General features: G+C 38.2%; 3 protein-coding genes across 9 annotated transcripts in view; 1 reads left to right on the forward strand and 2 right to left on the reverse strand.

The window, feature by feature from the left end:
* Nucleotides 1-141, reverse strand: part of LOC126822229 (protein numb) — a 76,398-nt gene extending 76,257 nt beyond the window's left edge. Inside the window, exon 1 of the mRNA XM_050550992.2 lies at nucleotides 1-141. The gene's annotated coding sequence lies outside the window, so the exon portion shown is untranslated.
* LOC126822242 (zinc finger protein 227) lies at nucleotides 58-18,025 on the forward strand. Of its 6 annotated transcripts, none has more exons than XM_050551019.2 (2): nucleotides 58-160; nucleotides 15,704-18,025. In XM_050551019.2, the coding sequence occupies exon 2, from the start codon at nucleotides 15,712-15,714 to the stop codon at nucleotides 16,693-16,695; it is 984 nt and encodes a 327-aa protein (XP_050406976.2). In that variant the 5' UTR covers nucleotides 58-160; nucleotides 15,704-15,711; the 3' UTR covers nucleotides 16,696-18,025. The 6 variants fall into 6 exon arrangements, with proteins under 6 accessions (XP_050406976.2, XP_050406967.2, XP_050406968.2 ...); XM_050551010.2 differs by lacking the exon at nucleotides 58-160 and adding an exon at nucleotides 304-410; XM_050551011.2 differs by lacking the exon at nucleotides 58-160 and adding an exon at nucleotides 12,084-12,188.
* Nucleotides 18,021-19,601, reverse strand: part of LOC126822237 (cytoplasmic dynein 2 light intermediate chain 1) — a 13,902-nt gene continuing 12,321 nt past the window's right edge. For both annotated transcript variants that reach the window (XM_050551003.2, XM_050551004.2), the window contains exons 15-16: nucleotides 18,711-18,794; nucleotides 18,021-18,159 (exon numbers count right to left, since the gene is read on the reverse strand). In XM_050551003.2, coding sequence (XP_050406960.2) covers nucleotides 18,723-18,794 — 72 coding nt within the window. In that variant the 3' untranslated portion in view covers nucleotides 18,021-18,159; nucleotides 18,711-18,722. The remainder of the gene's footprint in view (nucleotides 18,160-18,710; nucleotides 18,795-19,601) is intronic.

Raw genomic sequence — 19,601 nt, forward strand, 5'->3', positions numbered from 1 at the left:
CTGCTATGTATGTAAACTGAAGGCTAATAAATCTCCGATTAGTGAGTGAACAGTATCGGAATCGATGTGTCATTTGATCATGTTAGAAGCTGAAGTCAGTTAGTGCATGGCATGCATCATATTTCACACTGTAATATCTTCGTAACAGATGCAAAATAAAGTACTGCTGTTTCTTAAATTATAAAACTAATATCCAAGATCTGGGGTCGACATTCAATGAATTAATACATGTGGCGATTAGCAGATATTGACATTTCCACAGACCAGTCGCTTCGTAATCATACGTTATCGGCTCAAAGGTACACTCCCGTGACTTCCTGTATGCGCATGTGCAATACCTTGAGAAGAAGCCACAGGCACAGATGCCCCGCCTTCAATTCTGAGACTGGTTCCAAAAAGCATCGGAATTGGTAAAAAGTTAGACTTGCACAGTTCTTAATCACGATTTTCATTTCGTGTAAATTGGCTTGTTTGTTTATTATATTATGCTTATTTCCCCTTTTCATTGGAAAGCAAATAAGGAAAATCTTAAAATATGTGAGTTCGAATAAAGAAAGCCTTTGTTAGTTTGTTGTAACGTGGTCGCCGACCTCAAAACTTTTACTTTTAGTAAAAACTAGAAGTATGTACTGTAGTACCGTACATGTACATAGTTATAATTAAGAGAGATTTTTGGCTAATTTTCCGAGGCAGAATTTTAAAACCAATCTTATGATAGTGTTTTCATTATATTACGCACATATATAATATATAGGCTACTAAAACTTTGAAAAATTATAAGCATATGGAATTTAGGATGAAACATATTGATGATGAAGTTGCATGTGATTGTGATGTTACATTTAAAGTAGCTTGAAGTCTCTTAACACAATATTATCCAAAAATTTTGACATTGAAAACACAAATTATTTGTCAATCTAAATCAACATTGATGTTGTGATCTAACTTACTGGGAAAAGATGGGCTTCTGATATCCAATATTTAACACAAAGTACCGTACCGGTACCGGTAAATATTTTACCATTGGTACCGGTACACAAAGTGCTATTTGCAACAAGGAACTCGAAGAACGATAAGGCATGTTAAACGGTGAATCTGTATTCTTATCTGGAGAGTAGGGGCAATAAATACTGTCGAGTGGAGACTGGAATACCAGACGCTAGATTGCCATTCGATTGAGACTTATGGCGTATTTCGCTGAACATAACTGATTTGAAATAGAGTAAAAACCGAAATGATTGAATGTAAATCCGTTTATATACATTCATATGACATTCGTGTCAATTTCTAGGTCCCAAATATTAGCGATTTAGCTCCTTTAATTTAAAGTTGGTCATTCTTGCAACAATTTTAATTTAAAAATGACACTTTGGCATACAAAACAGTACCGGTACACAGTATATTTACAAATATTGCTACAAATTATTGTCATATAAATAAATGTCTAAATAATAATTTATGCTATAACAATTGCAGCCAGCAAAAGACCCGCATTGCGGCATTAGACAAATTTAGTTTTTACATGATGTACGGTATTTTTAGTTTTAATAATATATGTTTCAGTATATGGAAGGGTATCGCTGCCAATATTAAATGCTCTGCGACAATGTCGTTTCCATTGATTATATGTAAAAAATACAATGTACAAAGTCCTAATACCGATATTGATAAAGTCAAAATACCTCTAAGGCAAGAGTTAAATGTAAAACGTCAAATGTTAAGTGTTAAATGACAAATGTTTTGTGGGAAAATGCTTTTTTTGTCGTGTCTACATTTTACATTTCTCTCATTTCTCTCATTACATTTTCGGGGGATCACGTGGCTAAGTGGGTAAGGCACTGGCTCGCTAGCCTGGAGGTCGGGTGTTCGATCCCTGCATTGGCCAAGAAAGTTCATCCAGATTTTCCGGCGTGGTTTCCCCTTGTCAGTGATGCAGGACGGAGGGCCTGACAAGGACAGCTGTCTAGTCATTTGGATGAGACGAAAAACCGAGGTCCTGTGTACACATTGGCGTGCACGTAAAAGATCCCTAGACAGTTGGAATTTGATATAAGAGTAGGCTGTCGTGCCGCTGTTCGGGCAAAATTTCCCTCATAGCACACTGTATGGCGTATGCCCGTCTTCATTAGCCCAGTTCGGAGCAAAACAGTAGGACGTTAAACCCCATTTCATGTCATGTCATGTCTCATTACATTTTACATTTGCGCTCTGCCACATCCCATTTGTCCTTCACACTTTCTACATAGCAACTTTAGCACAGCATCAACTTGCATATGCAAATGTAGGATATCACGTGACTTATTAACATATATGGAAACCCGACACAAGCACACTATAGGGATATTCATCGCACGACAAAACAAATCAAGCTGGTACACCATAAGAAACTATCTAGACGACCGTGCGTAATTTTGAATGTGCCAGGAAATAATTGATAGATTCAAGCAGCCAAAGAAACATACTTTCAAGTTATTTATAACACAATAACTGGAATTTCGTATTAATACCCGTATTTTTATATTTTAAACACCCCCACTCTTTCCAATCTCTCTATAAACAGAGTTGAGTAGCCTACTTTGATCCATTAAAAAAACCAACAATATATAGGCATTGTGCCCAACAAATAAATAATATATTTAAAGAGAGGAATGACTATACATCTTTTAGTATGGACATAGAGAATTTTTGATTAAGCCCTGTATCTTTATTTTAGTTTAGTTTAGCCCCCCCCCCTTCCTTCACTTCAACTTTAATCTTATTTTGTAAAGTTAAGCAAATATGAATGTGCCAGAAAAGTATTTGCATATTTGAAAAGAGCAATCAGTGATACTTAACATGGTATCTGGAATTTTGTATTTAGACCAGTATTTTGACTTGAATACCCCTTTAATAGTGTGATATTTGTTGGATTTAAATTATGAAAATACGATTGTATCAGGAAACTATTTACATATTTACAAACAGAAATGAATGTGATTTTCACTAATATGTAACATGATACCTGAAATTTCGTATTTGGACATTGCCAGATCCCCTGGCAGTTGGAATTCGATATAAGAGTAGGCGACAGGGCGTGCCACGAGACGCGAGTAATAACTCGCGCGCACGCTACGCTCGCGTAAAACCAAATTTACGTGAGTGATTAAGTACTCGCGCAAATATAAAAAATAATTTAATCAGAAATAATTGAATATCGTAATATAAAAAGCCGTAAACAATTTGTATGCCTTCATATCGATGCACTATTGCGCACGCGGCGTCTCTTTCCAGTGCCAACTGTTGTTACTAAAAATACTTTGAGACGCGTACTGCCAGGCGGTTTTTAAGCGGATGTCCTTTGCCGTGTCTGGATAATCAAACATTGAGCGGATGTTGTCGTTTCTATTAATAGCAATTCTTTCGATCCCGCATCTTTTCGAGTCGACCCTAAGTCCAAATCAAATAGTCAGTCGAATAAACCGGTCGATTGCTTATTAAAATTTTGGAATCGTTTGTAATCAGTGTAAGTTAAAGAAAAAACGCACTAATTCCAATATCTTTTATCATTGTTTTTGTTTATTTTTTACGTCCCCTCATGTTCAAATTTGATTGTTCAAATTAAAACTTTAAGGTGTTATTGCCACCGCGGCTTAATAAAGTCATGCTTTACTTTTTCCCTCATCCCCATATGCCCCCATCTTTTAAGTGCACGCCAATGTGTACACGGGACCTCGGTTTTTCGTCCCATCCAAACGACTAGACATCTGTCCTTGTCCACCACCAAAAGAATATAGAGTCCCTATATATGATATGTTGGGTTAGGGGGGCATATGGGGATGAGGTATTTGACATTATCATTTGGCCTCGTCCAGTCGATAAAATCAGTCAGTTAGTTCAGTCGATAACATCAGTCAGTTAGTTCATGCTCGTCCCATCCGAACGACTAGACAGCTGTCCTTGTCCGCCTCGAAAAGAATAGAGTCAATATATATGGATTATTCGACTGAACTAACTGACTGATTTTATCGACTGGACGAGGCCACATGAAAATGTCAAATACCTCACCCCCTACCCCATCCCCTTTCTTCGTTCATATCATATATAGGGACTCTATTCTTTTCGAGGTGGACAAGGACAGCTGTCTAGTCTTTCGGATGGGACGAAAAACCGAGGTCCCGTGTATACATTGGCGTGGACGTAAAAGATCCCTTGACAGATGGAATTCGATATAAGAGTATGCCGTAGTGCCGCTGTCCGGGCAAAATTTCCCTCATCGCACAGTGTATGGCGTATGCCAGTCTTCATAAGCCCAGTTCCAAGCAGAACAGTAGGACGTTAAAACACCATTTCATTTCTTTTCATTTCTTGAAACTAGTTGGGAAGCCCCCAGGTCCCTACCCCATGCCCCGGCTCCTTCAGCTATGTCTACGAGCATGATTTGCTACTATATTATCTTAGCCCGCTGCCACCGCTGCTTAATATTGAGCGACTTGTTTATTCGACTGAACTATTCGACTGAACTATTCGACTGAACTTTTCGACTGAATTATTCGACTGGTTTATTCGACTGGATTATTCGACTGAACTAACTGACTGATTTTATCGACTGGACGAGGCCACATGAAAATGTCAAATACCTCATCCCCCCCGCCCCACCCCATCCCCTTTCTTCGTTCATATCATATATAGTGATTCTATTCTTTTCAAGGCGGACAAGGACAGCTGTCTAGTCTTTCGGATGGGACGAAAAACCGAGGTCCCGTGTATACATTGGCGTGGACGTAAAAGATCCCTTGACAGATGGAATTCGATATAAGAGTAGGCCGTAGTGCCGCTGTCCGGGCAAAATTTCCCTCATAGCACTGTGTATGGCGTTTGCCCGTCTTCATTAGCCCAGTTCCAAGCAGAACAGTAGGACGCTAAAACCCCATTTCATTTCTTGAAACTAGTTGGGAAGCCCCCTGGTTCCTACCCCATGCCCTTGGCTCCTTCAGCTATGGATACGAGCATGATTTGCTACTAATTATCTTAGCCCGCTGCCACCGCTGCTTAATATTGAGCGACTTGTTTATTCGACTGGATTATTCGACTGAATTATTCGACTGAAGTATTCGACTGAACTTTTCGACTGAATTATTCGACTGAACTTTTCGACTGAATTATTCGACTGGATTATTCGACTGAACTAACTGACTGATTTTATCGACTGGACGAGGCCACATGAAAATGTCAAATAACTCATCCCCCCGCCCCACCCCATCCCCTTTCTTCGTTCATATCATATATAGGGATTCTATTCTTTTCGAGGCGGACAAGGACAGCTGTCTAGTCGTTCGGATGGGATGAAAAACCGAGGTCCCGTGTACACATTCGCGTGGACGTAAAAGATCCTTTGACAGATGGAATTCGATATAAGAGTAGGCCATAGTGCCGCTGTCCGGGCAAAATTTCCCTCATAGCACAGTGTATGGCGTATGCCCGTCTTCATTAGCCCAGTTCCAAGCAGAACAGTAGGACGTTAAAACCTCATTTCATTTCTTTTCATTTCTTGAAACTAGTTGGGAAGCCCCCGGTCCCTACCCCATGCCCCCGGCTCCTTCAGCTATGGCTACGAGCATGATTTGCTACTAATTATCTTAGCCCGCTGCCACCGCTGCTTAATATTGAGCGACTTGTTTATTCGATTGAATTATTCGACTGGATTATTCGACTGAACTATTCGACTGAAGTATTCGACTGAACTTTTCGACTGGTTTATTCGACTGAACAAACTGACTGATTTTATCGACTGGATGAGGCCACATGAAAATGTCTAATACCTCCCCCCCCCACCCCCTTTCTTCTTTCATATCATATATAGGGACTCTATTCTTTTCGAGGCGGACAAGGACAGCTGTCTAGTCTTTCGGATGGGACGAAAAACCGAGGTCCCGTGTATATATTGGCGTGGACGTAAAAGATCCCTTGACAGATGGAATTCGATATAAGAGTATGCCGTAGTGCCGCTGTCCGGGCAAAATTTCCCTCATCGCACAGTGTATGGCATATGCCCGTCTTCATTAGCCCAGTTCCAAGCAGAACAGTAGGACGTTAAAACCCCATTTCTTTTTTGAAACTAGTTGGGAAGCCCCCCGGTCCCTACCCCATGCCCCCGGCTCCTTCAGCTATGGCTACGAGCATGATTTGCTACTATATTATCTTAGCTCATTGCCACCGCTGCTTAATATTGAGCGACTTGTTTATTCGACTGAATTATTCGACTGAACTTTTCGACTGGATTATTCGACTGAACTAACTGACTGATTTTATCGACTGGACGAGGCCACATGAAAATGTCAAATACCTCCCCCCCCCCCCCCCCGGCCCCATCGCATCCCCTTTCTACGTTCATATCATATATAGGGACTCTATTCTTTTCGAGGCAGACAAGGACAGCTGTCTAGTCTTTCGGGTGGGACGAAAAACCGAGGTCCCGTGTATACATTGGCGTGGACGTAAAAGATCCCTTGACAGATGGAATTCGATATAAGAGTAGGCCGTAGTGCCGCTGTCCGGGCAAAATTTCCCTCATAGCACAGTGTATGGCGTAGGCCCGTCTTCATTAGCAAATCATGCTCGTAGCCATAACTGAAGGATCCGGGGGCATTGGGTAGGGGCCGGGGGGTTTCCCAACTAGTTTCAAGTCTTAAGTGATACATGTACTTTAGATACCAGTATTTTCGCTCCCACGCACAGGGCCCCTCCCGTTCAACCAACACCCCGTTTCTATGGTCATATATAGGGACTATACGTTTCGAGGTGGGGGCCGACAATATTAGTATCTACTTAAGTACAATTATCTCCTGCGACAGGTGAGGACCAAACCCCGCCCAAGCCCTCGGCTTCTACAGCTATGGCAACGAACATTAAGCTACTCAATATTATCTTGGTTCGCTGTTGGGCTGTTTTTCCGACTGGTTTCATCGACTGAAGTATTTGACTGATTTTATCGACTGAGATATGTGTGGGATTTTATCGTCTGGACTAGGCCACGTTAAAATGTCAGATTTATGTAAGATGAATCATTACTTGGAGAGACCTAGGAAACCTATATACTACATGTAATTGGGGATCCGATTTATAGGAAGTTATAAGTTGTTTAATTGTTGCTGTTATGTAGGCACTATTTGCTCCTGAAATAAAGTGTTGAAGATCCAGTCCAAGAATCTGTATTCATTTCTGATCCTAAGAGAACACACGTCGAAGAGCTACATTCCCTGCTAGTCAAATTGTACATAATATATTGAAGAAGAAGGCATAGATATCAACTTTATTCTTCCTTCAGCAGCAGTAGCAGCAATAAGAAATCTTGATCAACTATCAGTGTCTTGGAGTCTCAAACAAGGGTTTAAATGGGCTTTAAAAAGGACTTCTCAGAAAATTAATTACCCAGTCCGGAAAAGAAATATCGTTCTTTTGTCCAAATACAAAGGGATAGACAGCGACAGCTGGAATTTTTTGCAAAGAAGGGTGCCCAAAAAGTAGAGGTTTCTGTGACCTCCAGTAAAAAGGATGCGGGTGTTCAAAATGTTCTGGTACTAACGATGTATCTTTTTTTTAATAACCTTGTGTTAATGGTGTCATCCTGCCAATTGCCATGATAAAGGTTGCAGCCATGCGAGATGTTTCAAGTTTTAGTGCCAAATGCACCAGCCGTCAAGACTCAAGATCACAGATTTAGACATGTTAGGCCTTACAGCAGGAATCCTTTGTACAGGAATAGAAATTATTATCGTGAAAATAGTTATAGATTATGTTATTTTGAATAATGGAAAAATAAGGATTTTGATTGTATTAATGATCAAAACATGGGGTCATGTTTTTGTTTGAAATAATTTTAAGGTGGATACACATGACTCATGTATAGGTCATATGTTATTTTATTATTGTTTAATTCTATTTTTAATTTCAAATCTATATTTTAACATTCATTAATGCTTGGTTAGTCATTAGAAGCAGACAACAATTAATTTGTCACTCCATATAAATTATGACAGGCTGGCAACTAGAGTGTTTGATCTGGTCAGTTTCATTAACTATTGTTTTAAATGGCTTAAGACTTAATCCTTCAATAATTATATGCTTATTTCAACACTTTCATAGTAACTAATTTATATAAAAAGACAAGTGTATGTAGGATGAATTATACAGTAGTTGGAGAGACCAACTTAGTTGCAGGACTGATTTATAGGAAGTTATAAGTTATAAGTTGTTTACTTGTTGCTGTTATTTATTTGCTCCTGAAATAAAGTGTTGAAGATCTATTCAAAGAATCTGTAGTCATTTCCAATACTTAGAGAACACACTCCACGCGATACATTCCCTGAAAGTCGAACCATGTTATAAGCATGAAAGGGCTACTTAATAATATGAAATGAAATGGAGTTTAACGTCCTACTGTTGGGCTAATGAAGACGGGCATACGCCATACAGTGTGCCATGAGGGAAATTTTGTCTGGACAGTGCACTACAGCCTACTCTTATATCGAATTCCACCTGTCAAGGAATCTTTTACATTTATTCCAATGTGTACACAGGACCTCGTTTTGTCATCCCATCCGAATGACTACACAGCTAACCTTGTCAGGCCCTCTGTCCTGCATCACTGACAAAGGGGAATCACACCGGACAATCTGGATGAACTCTTTCGGGCAATGCAGGGATCGAACACCTACATGTAACCTCCAGACTAGCGAGCCGGCGTCTTACCCACTTAACCATTCCCGCTTAATAATGAAGTGAAATGGGGTTTAACATCCTTCTGTTGTGCACCGACTAGGCTAATGTTTAAATGACTTAATCCTTCAATAATTATATGTTTATGTCAATACTTTCATAGTAACTAATTTATATAAAAAGAAAAATGTATGTAAGATGAATTATAGTTGGAGAGACCAGCTGAGGGAACCTATATACCAGTTGGAGGACCAATTTATAGGAAGTTATAAGTTGTTTACTTGTTGCTGTTATTTATTTGCTCTTGAAATAAAGTGTTGAAGATCTATTCGAAAAATCTGTATTCATTTCCGATACTTAGAGAACACACTCGACCAGATACATTCCCTGAAAGTGGAACCGTGTTATGAGCATGAAAGGGCTACTCAATGAAATAAAATGAGCTTTAACGTCCTACTGTTGTGCACCGACTGAGCTAATAAAGTCAGGCATATGCCATACAGGGGATCTTTTACATGCATGCCAATGTGTACATGGGACCTTGGTTTTTCATCCCATCCAAACGACTGCCCCACTGACAGGGGGAAACCACCCGGAAAATCCTGAGGAACTTTTTCGGCCAATACCAGGAACAAACCTCCAGACTAGCGAGCCAGTGTCTTACTCACTTAGCCACCGTGGCTCCAGGCTACTTATTGTTATCTTAGTTCACTCCAATTAGTGATTCATAAAGTATGGGCCTCCACCATCAAGTCAAGCGACTGCTTTTTTTCTACTGAAATATACACTGAAATATTCGACTTGACGAGGTCACAGAAAAAACCCTGACTCGTCCAATACCCCCAGCCCCTGACTACAGGCCTATGTAGGATTCTATTCACTTAGATGACGGGCCAAAAACATTACTCTCCGTTTAGTACATGTATCAACTAAATACCTAGATCATAAGACTTTTGCCCGAAAAATCTGACTTTAAAGTAGTTGGGAGGGGCGGGGGGTGAAGCCCCTGGCTACGACCATGATTGGGCTATTCTATATTACCTTAGCTCACTGCCACCGGTACTTAATATTGAGCGACTGGTTTTATCGACTGGGATATTTGACTGTTTTTTCGCCAGGATTATTCAACTGGTTTTATTGACTAGATTATTTGACTGTTTTTTTTCAACTGGATTATTTGACTGGTTTTGTTGACTGAATTATTCGACTGGTTCTGTCAACTGAATTATTTGACTGATTTTATTGTCGAAAAAAGTCAAATATCCCAGTCAATAAAACTATTATCTTGTGGCCTCATCCAGACGATTAAGCCAGTCAAATATCTCAGTCAATAAAACGAGTCAAATAATTCAGTCGATAAAACAAGTCCGATAAAATAAGTCGAATATCTCAGTCGATAAAATAAGTCGAATATCTCAGTCAATAAAACTAGACGAATATCACTGTCGATAAATCCACATCCCAGATCAAGTTGGGTCTTCAGACCAGATCAAGTTGACAAAATGTGCTTTTGACAGTTATATGATGAGAAGTTAAAAACAGCCGTTCAATAATAAGCAGGAATTGCAGTGAACTAAGATAATACCGAGTAGTTCAGTCATACCCATAGCCATAGCTGTAAAAGAGCCGGGGGCTTACACCTCCCTCCCCTGCCAAATAGTTTCAAGTTCAATTTATGGGGCAAAAGTAGTCTGATAATTAGGTATTTAGGGCCGGGGATAGACCAAAAAACAGTCAAATAATCCGGTCGAAAAAAAAATCAAGCAGATAATTCAGTCGAATAATCCAGTCGCTCAATATGACGAGGAAAAACGTAAAGCTTGACTTTATTAAGCAGTGGTGGCAGTAACTAAGATAACAAGCCAACAGTGAGGCTGATGTCCCCCGCCGAAATTGCAAAATAAATAGATGACACATATTAATTAATCGCACATTTATTTTTTTCACTAAGTTTCATCACTCTCTATCAGATAGAATCAAGATTATATTGTCCCAAACCATCGACAAATGAAATCGATTAGCTCTGCTTAGCTTCAGCTCGAAATGTTAATTATTGAACTCAGTCAAGACATTCACCTAATGAACATCTACATATACATCAAGTTTAAACATTCACCTAATAGACACCTATGCCAAGTTTGAACATTCTACCTCAATTAGAAGGAGAGTTATTGTGTTCCAAAGTTTCTACCAATCAAATTGCTTATCACTCTGCTTACCCTCAGCAAAAAATGTTCATTATCGAACTTAGTTAAGGTATTCATATAATAAATCTATACACCAAGTTTCATCAATCTCACTTAATTAGAACTAAAGTTATCGTGTCCCAAAGCATCAACCAATCAAATTGCTTATCTCTGCTTACCCTAAGCGGAAAATGCTCATCTTCGAACTCCATCAAGGCATTGACCTAATCAACACATACACCAAGTTTGAACATTCTAGCTCAATTAGGAAGAGAGTTATCGTGCCCCAAAGTATCAACCAATCAAATTGCTTATCTCTGCTTACCCTAAGCGGAAAATGCTCATCTTCGAACTCCATCAAGGCATTGACCTAATAAACACATACACCAAGTTTGAACATTCTAGCTCAATTAAAAGTTATCGTGTCCCAAAGCATCAACCAATCAAATTGCTTATCTCTGCTTACCCTAAGCGGAAAATGCTCATCTTCGAACTCCATTAAGGCATTGACCTAATCAACACATACACCAAGTTTGAACATTCTAGCCCAATTAGGAAGAGAGTTATCGTGTCCCAAAGCATCAACCAATCAAATTGCTTATCTCTGCTTACCCTAAGCGGAAAATGCTCATCTTCGAACTCCATCAAGGCATTGACCTAATAAACACATACACCAAGTTTGAACATTCTAGCTCAATTAGGAAGAGAGTTATTGTGTCCCAAAAAGTGTGACGGACAGACAGACGGACGAACCCATTTTAATAGTCCCCTGCTTTCTTCGAAAGGCGGGGGACAACAACATGTAGCCTACTCCTCTATAAATCCCTCCACACGGTTGTTTTTATTCCGAAGCGACTAGATACTATGCTGTCATCAGTTTTATGCATCGGACACAGACTTAATTCAAGTTGTTTATATTAGTACGGCCATTGTTTTCAGTTGATGACGTCAGTCGTTGACCCTTAACCCTAGATGACGACCTTACTCGCAAAGAGAGGTCAACACGTTGTTTAGGGGATTGCTATTGGAAGGAAAATCTCAATAAAGTTGTGACTTCAACTGTCAGATTTGAACTTGGGGGGAAAATAATCCAAATAGACAAAAAACGATGTAATCATATTTGAGTTAGTGCGTTTTTTATTTCAGTCAAACAAACTATTCCCAAATTTTAGCCCAACCATCGACCTCGTGTGTTGACTGGAAACTTCCTGTATGCGCATGTGCAATACCTTGAGAAGAAGCCACAGGCACAGATGCCCCGCCTTCAATTCTGAGACTGATTCCAAAAAGCATCGGAATTGGTAAAAAGTTAGACTTGCACAGTTATTAATCACGATTTTCATTTCGTGTAAATTGGCTTGTTTGTTTATTATATTATGCTTATTTCCCCTTTTCATTGGAAAGCAAATAAGGAAAATCTTAAAATATGTGAGTTCGAATAAAGAAAGCCTATGTTAGTTTGTTGTAACGTGGTCGCCGACCTCAAAACTTTTACTTTTAGTAAAAACTAGAAGTATGTACTGTAGTACCGTACATGTACATAGTTATAATTAAGAGAGATTTTTGGCTAATTTTCCAAGGCAGAATTTTAAAACCATTCTTATGATAGTGTTTTCATTATATTACGCACATATATAATATATAGGCTAGATCTACTAAAACTTTGAAAAATTATAAGCATAAGGAAGGAATTTAGGATGAAACATTGATGATGAAGTTGCATGTGATTGTGATGTTACATTTAAAGTAGCTTGAAGTCTCTTAACACAATATTATCCAAAAATTTTGACATTGAAAACACAAATTATTTGTCAATCTAAATCAACATTGATGTTGTGATCTAACTTACTGGGAAAAGATGGGCTTCTGATATCCAATATTTAACACAAAGTACCGTACCGGTACAGGTAAATATTTTACCATTGGTACCGGTACACAAAGTGCTATTTGCAACAAGGAACTCGAAGAACGATAAGGCATGTTAAACGGTGACTCTGTATTCTTATCTGGAGAGTATGGGCAATAAATACTGTCGAGTGGAGACTGGAATACCAGACGCTAGATTGCCATTCGATTGAGACTTATGGCGTATTTCGCTGAACATAACTGATTTGAAATAGAGTAAAAACCGAAATGATTGAATGTAAATCCGTTTATATACATTCATATGACATTCGTGTCAATTTCTAGGTCCCAAATATTAGCGATTTAGCTCCTTTAATTTAAAGTTGGTCATTCTTGCAACAATTTTAATTTAAAAATGACACTTTGGCATACAAAACAGTACCGGTACACAGTATATTTACAAATATTGCTACAAATTATTGTCATATAAATAAATGTCTAAATAATAATTTATGCTATAACAATTGCAGCCAGCAAAAGACCCGCATTGCGGCATTAGACAAATTTAGTTTTTACATGATGTACGGTATTTTTAGTTTTAATGATATATGTTTCAGTATATGGAAGGGTATCGCTGCCAATATTAAATGCTCTGCGACAATGTCGTTTCCATTGATTATATGTAAAAAATACAATGTACAAAGTCCTAATACCGATATTGATAAAGTCAAAATACCTCAAAGGCAAGAGTTAAATGTAAAACGTCAAATGTTAAGTGTTAAATGACAAATGTTTTGTGGGAAAATGCTTTTTTTGACGTGTCTACATTTTACATTTCTCTCATTTCATTTTCGGGGGATCACGTGGCTAAGTGGGTAAGGCGCTGGCTCGCTAGCCTGGAGGTCGGGTGTTCGATCCCTGCATTGGCCGAGAAAGTTCATCCAGATTTTCCGGCGTGGTTTCCCCTTGTCAGTGATGCAGGACGGAGGGCCTGACAAGGACAGCTGTCTAGTCATTTGGATGAGACGAAAAACCGAGGTCCTGTGTACACATTGGCGTGCACGTAAAAGATCCCTAGACCGTTGGAATTCGATATAAGAGTAGGCCATAGTGCTGCTGTTCGGGCAAAATTTCCCTCATAGCACACTGTATGGCGTATGCCCGTCTTCATTAGCCCAGTTCGGAGGACGTTAAACCCCATTTCATGTCATGTCATGTCTCATTACATTTTACATTTGCGCTCTGCCACATCCCATTTGTCCTTCACACTTTCTACATAGCAACTTTAGCACAGCATCAACTTGCATATGCAAATGTAGGATATCACGTGACTTATTAACATATATGGAAACCCGACACAAGCACACTATAGGGATATTCACCGCACGACAAAACAAATCAAGCTGGCACACCATAAGAAACTATCTAGACGACCGTGCGTAATTTTGAATGTGCCAGGAAATAATTGATAGATTCAAGCAGCCAAAGAAACATACTTTCAAGTTATTTATAACATAATAACTGGAATTTCGTATTAATACCCGTATTTTTATATTTTAAACACCCCCACTCTTTCCAATCTCTCTATAAACAGAGTTGAGTAGCCTACTTTGATCCATTAAAAAAACCCAACAATATATAGGCATTGTGCCCAACAAATAAATAATATATTTAAAGAGAGGAATGACTATACATCTTTTAGTATGGACATAGAGAATTTTTGATTAAGCCCTGTATCTTTATTTTAGTTTAGTTTAGCCCCCCCCCCCCCTTCCTTCACTTCAACTTTAATCTTATTTTGTAAAGTTAAGCAAATATGAATGTGCCAGAAAAGTATTTGCATATTTGAAAAGAGCAATCAGTGATACTTAACATGGTATCTGGAATTTTGTATTTAGACCAGTATTTTGACTTGAATACCCCTTTAATAGTGTGATATTTGTTGGATTTAAATTATGAAAATACGATTGTATCAGGAAACTATTTACATATTTACAAACAGAAATGAATGTGATTTTCACTAATATGTAACATGATACCTGAAATTTCGTATTTGGACATTGCCAGATCCCCTGGCAGTTGGAATTCGATATAAAAGTAGGCGATAGTGCCGCTCCCCGGGCAAAATTTCCCTCATAGCACACTGTATGGCGTATACCCGTCTTCATTAGCCCAGTATAGGAGCAGAACAGTAGGACGTTAAACCCCATTTCATTTCATTTCATTTCTGATCTACCGGTAAGCTTGTATCAAGTTTGGAAAAAAGACATGGTCTTGCGATAAATACACTACTGTAATCCTGAATATATCCAAAGACCCAGCTTCGTTCATTGGTTGGTTTTAACGTCTGTCAGTTTCCAAGCATATCTCAAGAGAAAAGTTCCATCTTCATGGTGTGTAGGCTACCTGTGTCTGAGTGAGAGAGAGAGAGAAATGGGGTTTAACGTCCACTCACACAAACTAGGTCATGGTTTAATTTTATTTCAATAATTCGATTGCGCATAGGGGTCTAGCAGTGTGTGTGTGTGGGGGGGGGGGGGGACCGTAGGACCCAGAGAAAACAAACAAGGTTGAACAGGCCACCCTACTCCTTGTCACATACAACCGGGGAATCGAAACCACGGCAGTTGTTTCAATGACAGACCTTATGATACAATGTCCACACACTAACCACAAGACAAGGAGTAGGGTCTCCTGTCCAACCTTGTGGGTTTTCTCCGGGTCCTCTGGTTTCCTCCCACTGCTAAAGACCCCTACACGCAAGTGAATTATTAAAATAAAATTGAACCATATGTTGGTCCCAGAATGACCTGGTTTGTGTCGAGTGGATGTTAAACCCCATTTCCCTCTCTCATGATTTGTGTAATTTGTGTCTTGTCTGCAGGTTTGTTTTATAGGTTTTGTTTGTGTGTAATGTGGTCCTCCTGCACTTCTTATTTTCAAAATTTATATTAAAATTTTCCTTTTTTATCTTTCAGCATAAAAAATGGATGATATGGATAAAATGCGAAATAAACCCAGTCCAAAGAAGAAGAAAACTTTTAAATGTGATATTTGCTGTAAATCATTAACTACTAGTAGTGGTCTACTTTATCACAAAAAAATTCATAATGGCGAAAAAAATTTCAAATGTGATATTTGTTTTAAATCTTTCACTTTGCATAGTAATCTAAATGACCACCTCAAAATTCATAAAAGAGAAAAATTATTTAAATGCGATATTTGTTCTAAAACATTTAGAAGAAAGCCGGGCTTATCCGCACATATAAGAGTTCATACTGGCGAAAAAAACTACAAATGTGATGTTTGTGACAGATCATTTGGCGCAAGTGGTGATCTACGGAGACATATCCTATGCCATACTGGCGAAAAAGTTTTCAAGTGTGAGATTTGTGAAAAGCTATTTAAAAGAAGTGATACTTTAAAAATACACATCAGGACACATACTGGCGCCAAACCATATAAATGTGATGTTTGTAGTCAATCATTTAGTCAGTCATCTCAGTTATACCGACACAGGCCTGTTCATACCAGAGAAAAATCATTTGAATGTGAAATATGTCGCAAGTCATTTTCCCGCAAGGATACGTTAAATTCCCACAAAAACAGTCACACAGGTGAAAAACAATACAAATGCGATATTTGTGAAAAATACTTTACCTATCGTAACTATTTAAAACTTCATCAAAATATCCACTCAGGTGAAAAACCTTTTAAGTGTGATTTATGCAGTAAGTCATTTGCTCAGTCAGGTACTTTAAAGGGACACCTTAAATCACACACAGGTGAGAAGCCGTATAAATGCGATGTTTGTGCTAAGTCATTTTCTTTTAAAAGTGGTCTCGTAGAACACACGAGAAAACACACAGGTGAGAAGCCGTATAAATGTGATGTTTGTGGTGAATCGTTTGCTTATAAAAGCAATTTTAATTTGCACGTACGGAAATCACATGAGACAGAAACATCATAAATATATGACGTGTTTTAAATCATTTAGTCAAAGTGGGGTTGGGTTGTCTAGTGGTTTAATGCATGCGCGTGAAATCACAAGCTCTTTCATTGAGTCAAGTGGCGTGGATGTGATTCTTCGCTTGAACATGACAAGGAATAGGGTCGCCTATTCAGCCTCATGGACTGCCTCCCACTGCTAAAGACCCCTATGAGCAGGTGAATTATTGAAATAAGATTGAACCATATGCTAGTCTGGAAATGACCTAGTTTGTGTCGAGTGGACGTTAAACCCCATCTTTCTCTCCACCATATTTGAACAAGGGAGTTTATGTGGCCGTATCGTTGAACGCGTGGACGTTAAATCATCAGGTCTGTCATTGAGTCAAGTGGCGTGGTTGCGATTCCCTGCTTGTACATGACAAGGAGTAGGGTCACCTTTCTTTTCTCCAGGTTTCCTCCCAGATACAGACCCCAATGCACAAGCGAATTATTGAAATAAAATTGAACCATGTTAGTCCCAAAATGACTTAGTTTGTTGCAATTGAGGTTAATAAGATTTTATTGTTTTTATTGTATAAATAAAGGATAAATTGAAGTTCATTGTAAATAAGTTTGTACATATTTGTATTACATGCATTGCGACCCATTTGTGTCCATTTCTAGGTGACAAAGAATAGTGATTATGTTTTTTAATTTTTTATCAACAATTTGTGTTCATTTTATTTTAATTTACTGACAGTTTAAATGTGTTTTTTTTACATTTTTCAATTTATCTGTCTGTAAATGTACTGTTATTGTCCAGTTTATTTGCACAGGAATTGAATATGTTTATAATAAACTCTGTTATTTGCTCTTGTAATTCATATAGAATAGAATTTAACTTATGGGACTTGGTGCTGTGTGATGTAAGACAAGTGTCTAATCACTTTACTGAAGTCAAAAGGGGGAACTTGACTGAACACTCCGGTATTGAATTCTCATAATCCCAAAAATGCGTCAACTGCATTAGAAAATATCTTACCAACCATGACATCTGGGACATATTTGTTATGATTAATTACATCACGATTCTACTCATACCACCTCTGTTGTCGGAACTGACAGAAATGAATTCTGCGTCAATTAACTGCAATTCTGTCAATTCATTACGACCCGGACTGACAACTGACAGGACTGAATTCTGCATCACTCAATTGCAATTCTGTCAATTCATAACGTTCTGGCTAATTGAGCACCCCTTTAGTGTATAAATAATACAAAAGGTATTTTGATAAAAGATTCAGATCATGTTCTTTTTTATAGACAGGAAATTTATACTTTGCCAAGATGAATAAAAAAACTTCAGTGGTAACTGTTTTTATTATTTTACATTATAATACATATCAATAAATAATTAAATAGATCAACTAAGATATGAATAAAAGTCTTGATATATAATTCTTCTTTCTGGACGGAATGTTGAGGAGATTTACCACTCAGAAATCTGCAAAAAAAACCCCAAAAACATAAATTATTGTTAAAGGGAGATAATAGATATTTGTAATATGGGGAACAATTAGTGTTGACCATTATTATTTATTGCTATTATTTTCTGTGGTAACGTGTGCAATGTAGGTTAAGACTTATTCAAGGACAGCAGCATTTCTATCTAATTTAAGGGGAACCACACTTGGAATATCTCTTGAGATTCTTCTCCATTCAGGTTAGAATTCTAACCTTCGACATTTTAGTAATGGATCAAATATCCCAACTGTCACTGACAATATCCATATAGCATAATTGCTTGATAAAGACTTAGACTAGAGAATCCTACTTGAAATGTTGCTCCGAGTAATTGTTTTACAGAGAATTGTGTATTTCCATTTCAATTATTAAATGCTATTAATACAAGTTCATGCACATAACCCTTGGAAATGTACAAGTTCAATTGTGCTTGGCATTATTAATAACATGGGTTTGAACTCACATTTTGTATAGATGACAGATCTTAACATAGCCACCCCACCATCCCTTGAACTGGTTAAAGTCTATTACCTTTGTAAGAGATCAAACATACACCTCAGTTGAATTTCTTTCTTTAGCTCGTCTTTCTGATAGTCTTCTGTAGTTGTCTAATTCCTGCAACAAATCACAAAATGTCAAGTCGAAAATCAATCTGATTAAAACACAGATCCTATTTCGTTTTGTATTTTATTGTTCAAAATTTCGTTTTACCCGTCTTTGCTACACTAGGATCTGAAAGAGTTGTTATTTAACTCGTGTTCTGAATGGTGTCAGGGATAAGCCAATGAAATGGTCTGTTACGGGGTGCTTTAGGCATGTTTTGCACGGAACTGTGGGTAATCCACTAGTAACATCAATGCTGATTGGTTAATCAAATGTCTGACATCATAAGGTCAAAAGTCGGTCTTTTGACCTCTGATGTGACCTATCGCTATAACTTGTCAGATCTTCATGTAGTGTAGGCGCCATCGAAAGTATAAAAATACCAAACGAAATATAGATCTGTATTTTAATCAGATTAGACGAAAATAGTAACAATATACAAGCGAAAGAAAGAGAGAGATAGAGAAATGGGGTTTAACTACACTTGACCCAAACTAGGTCATTGTGGGACTAACATACAATTAAATTTTTGTTTCAATAATTCGCTTGTGCATAGGGGTCTTTAGCAGTGGAGGAAACTAGAGGAGCTAGAGAAAACCAGGAGGTTGGACAGGTTACCCTACTCCTTGTCACGTACAACCAGGGAATCGAAACCACACCACTTGACACAATGACAGACCTTATGATCTAATATGCATGCGTTAAAACCATTCGACCACCTAACCTAGATAAATATAATAACAAACATGGCAGGTAGTCTAGATACAGTATGAGAATGAGGCTGCTTCGTTAAATCTGGTAGTAAAAGGGAGATCAATC

This window comes from Patella vulgata, chromosome 5 (genome assembly GCF_932274485.2).
Source record: "Patella vulgata chromosome 5, xgPatVulg1.2, whole genome shotgun sequence".
Lineage (NCBI taxonomy): Eukaryota > Metazoa > Mollusca > Gastropoda > Patellidae > Patella > Patella vulgata.

What these genes read in the sequence shown, in the direction of transcription:
- LOC126822242 (XM_050551019.2), top strand. Translation starts at nt 15,712, where the DNA reads ATGGATGATATGGATAAAATGCGAAATAAACCCAGTCCAAAGAAGAAG.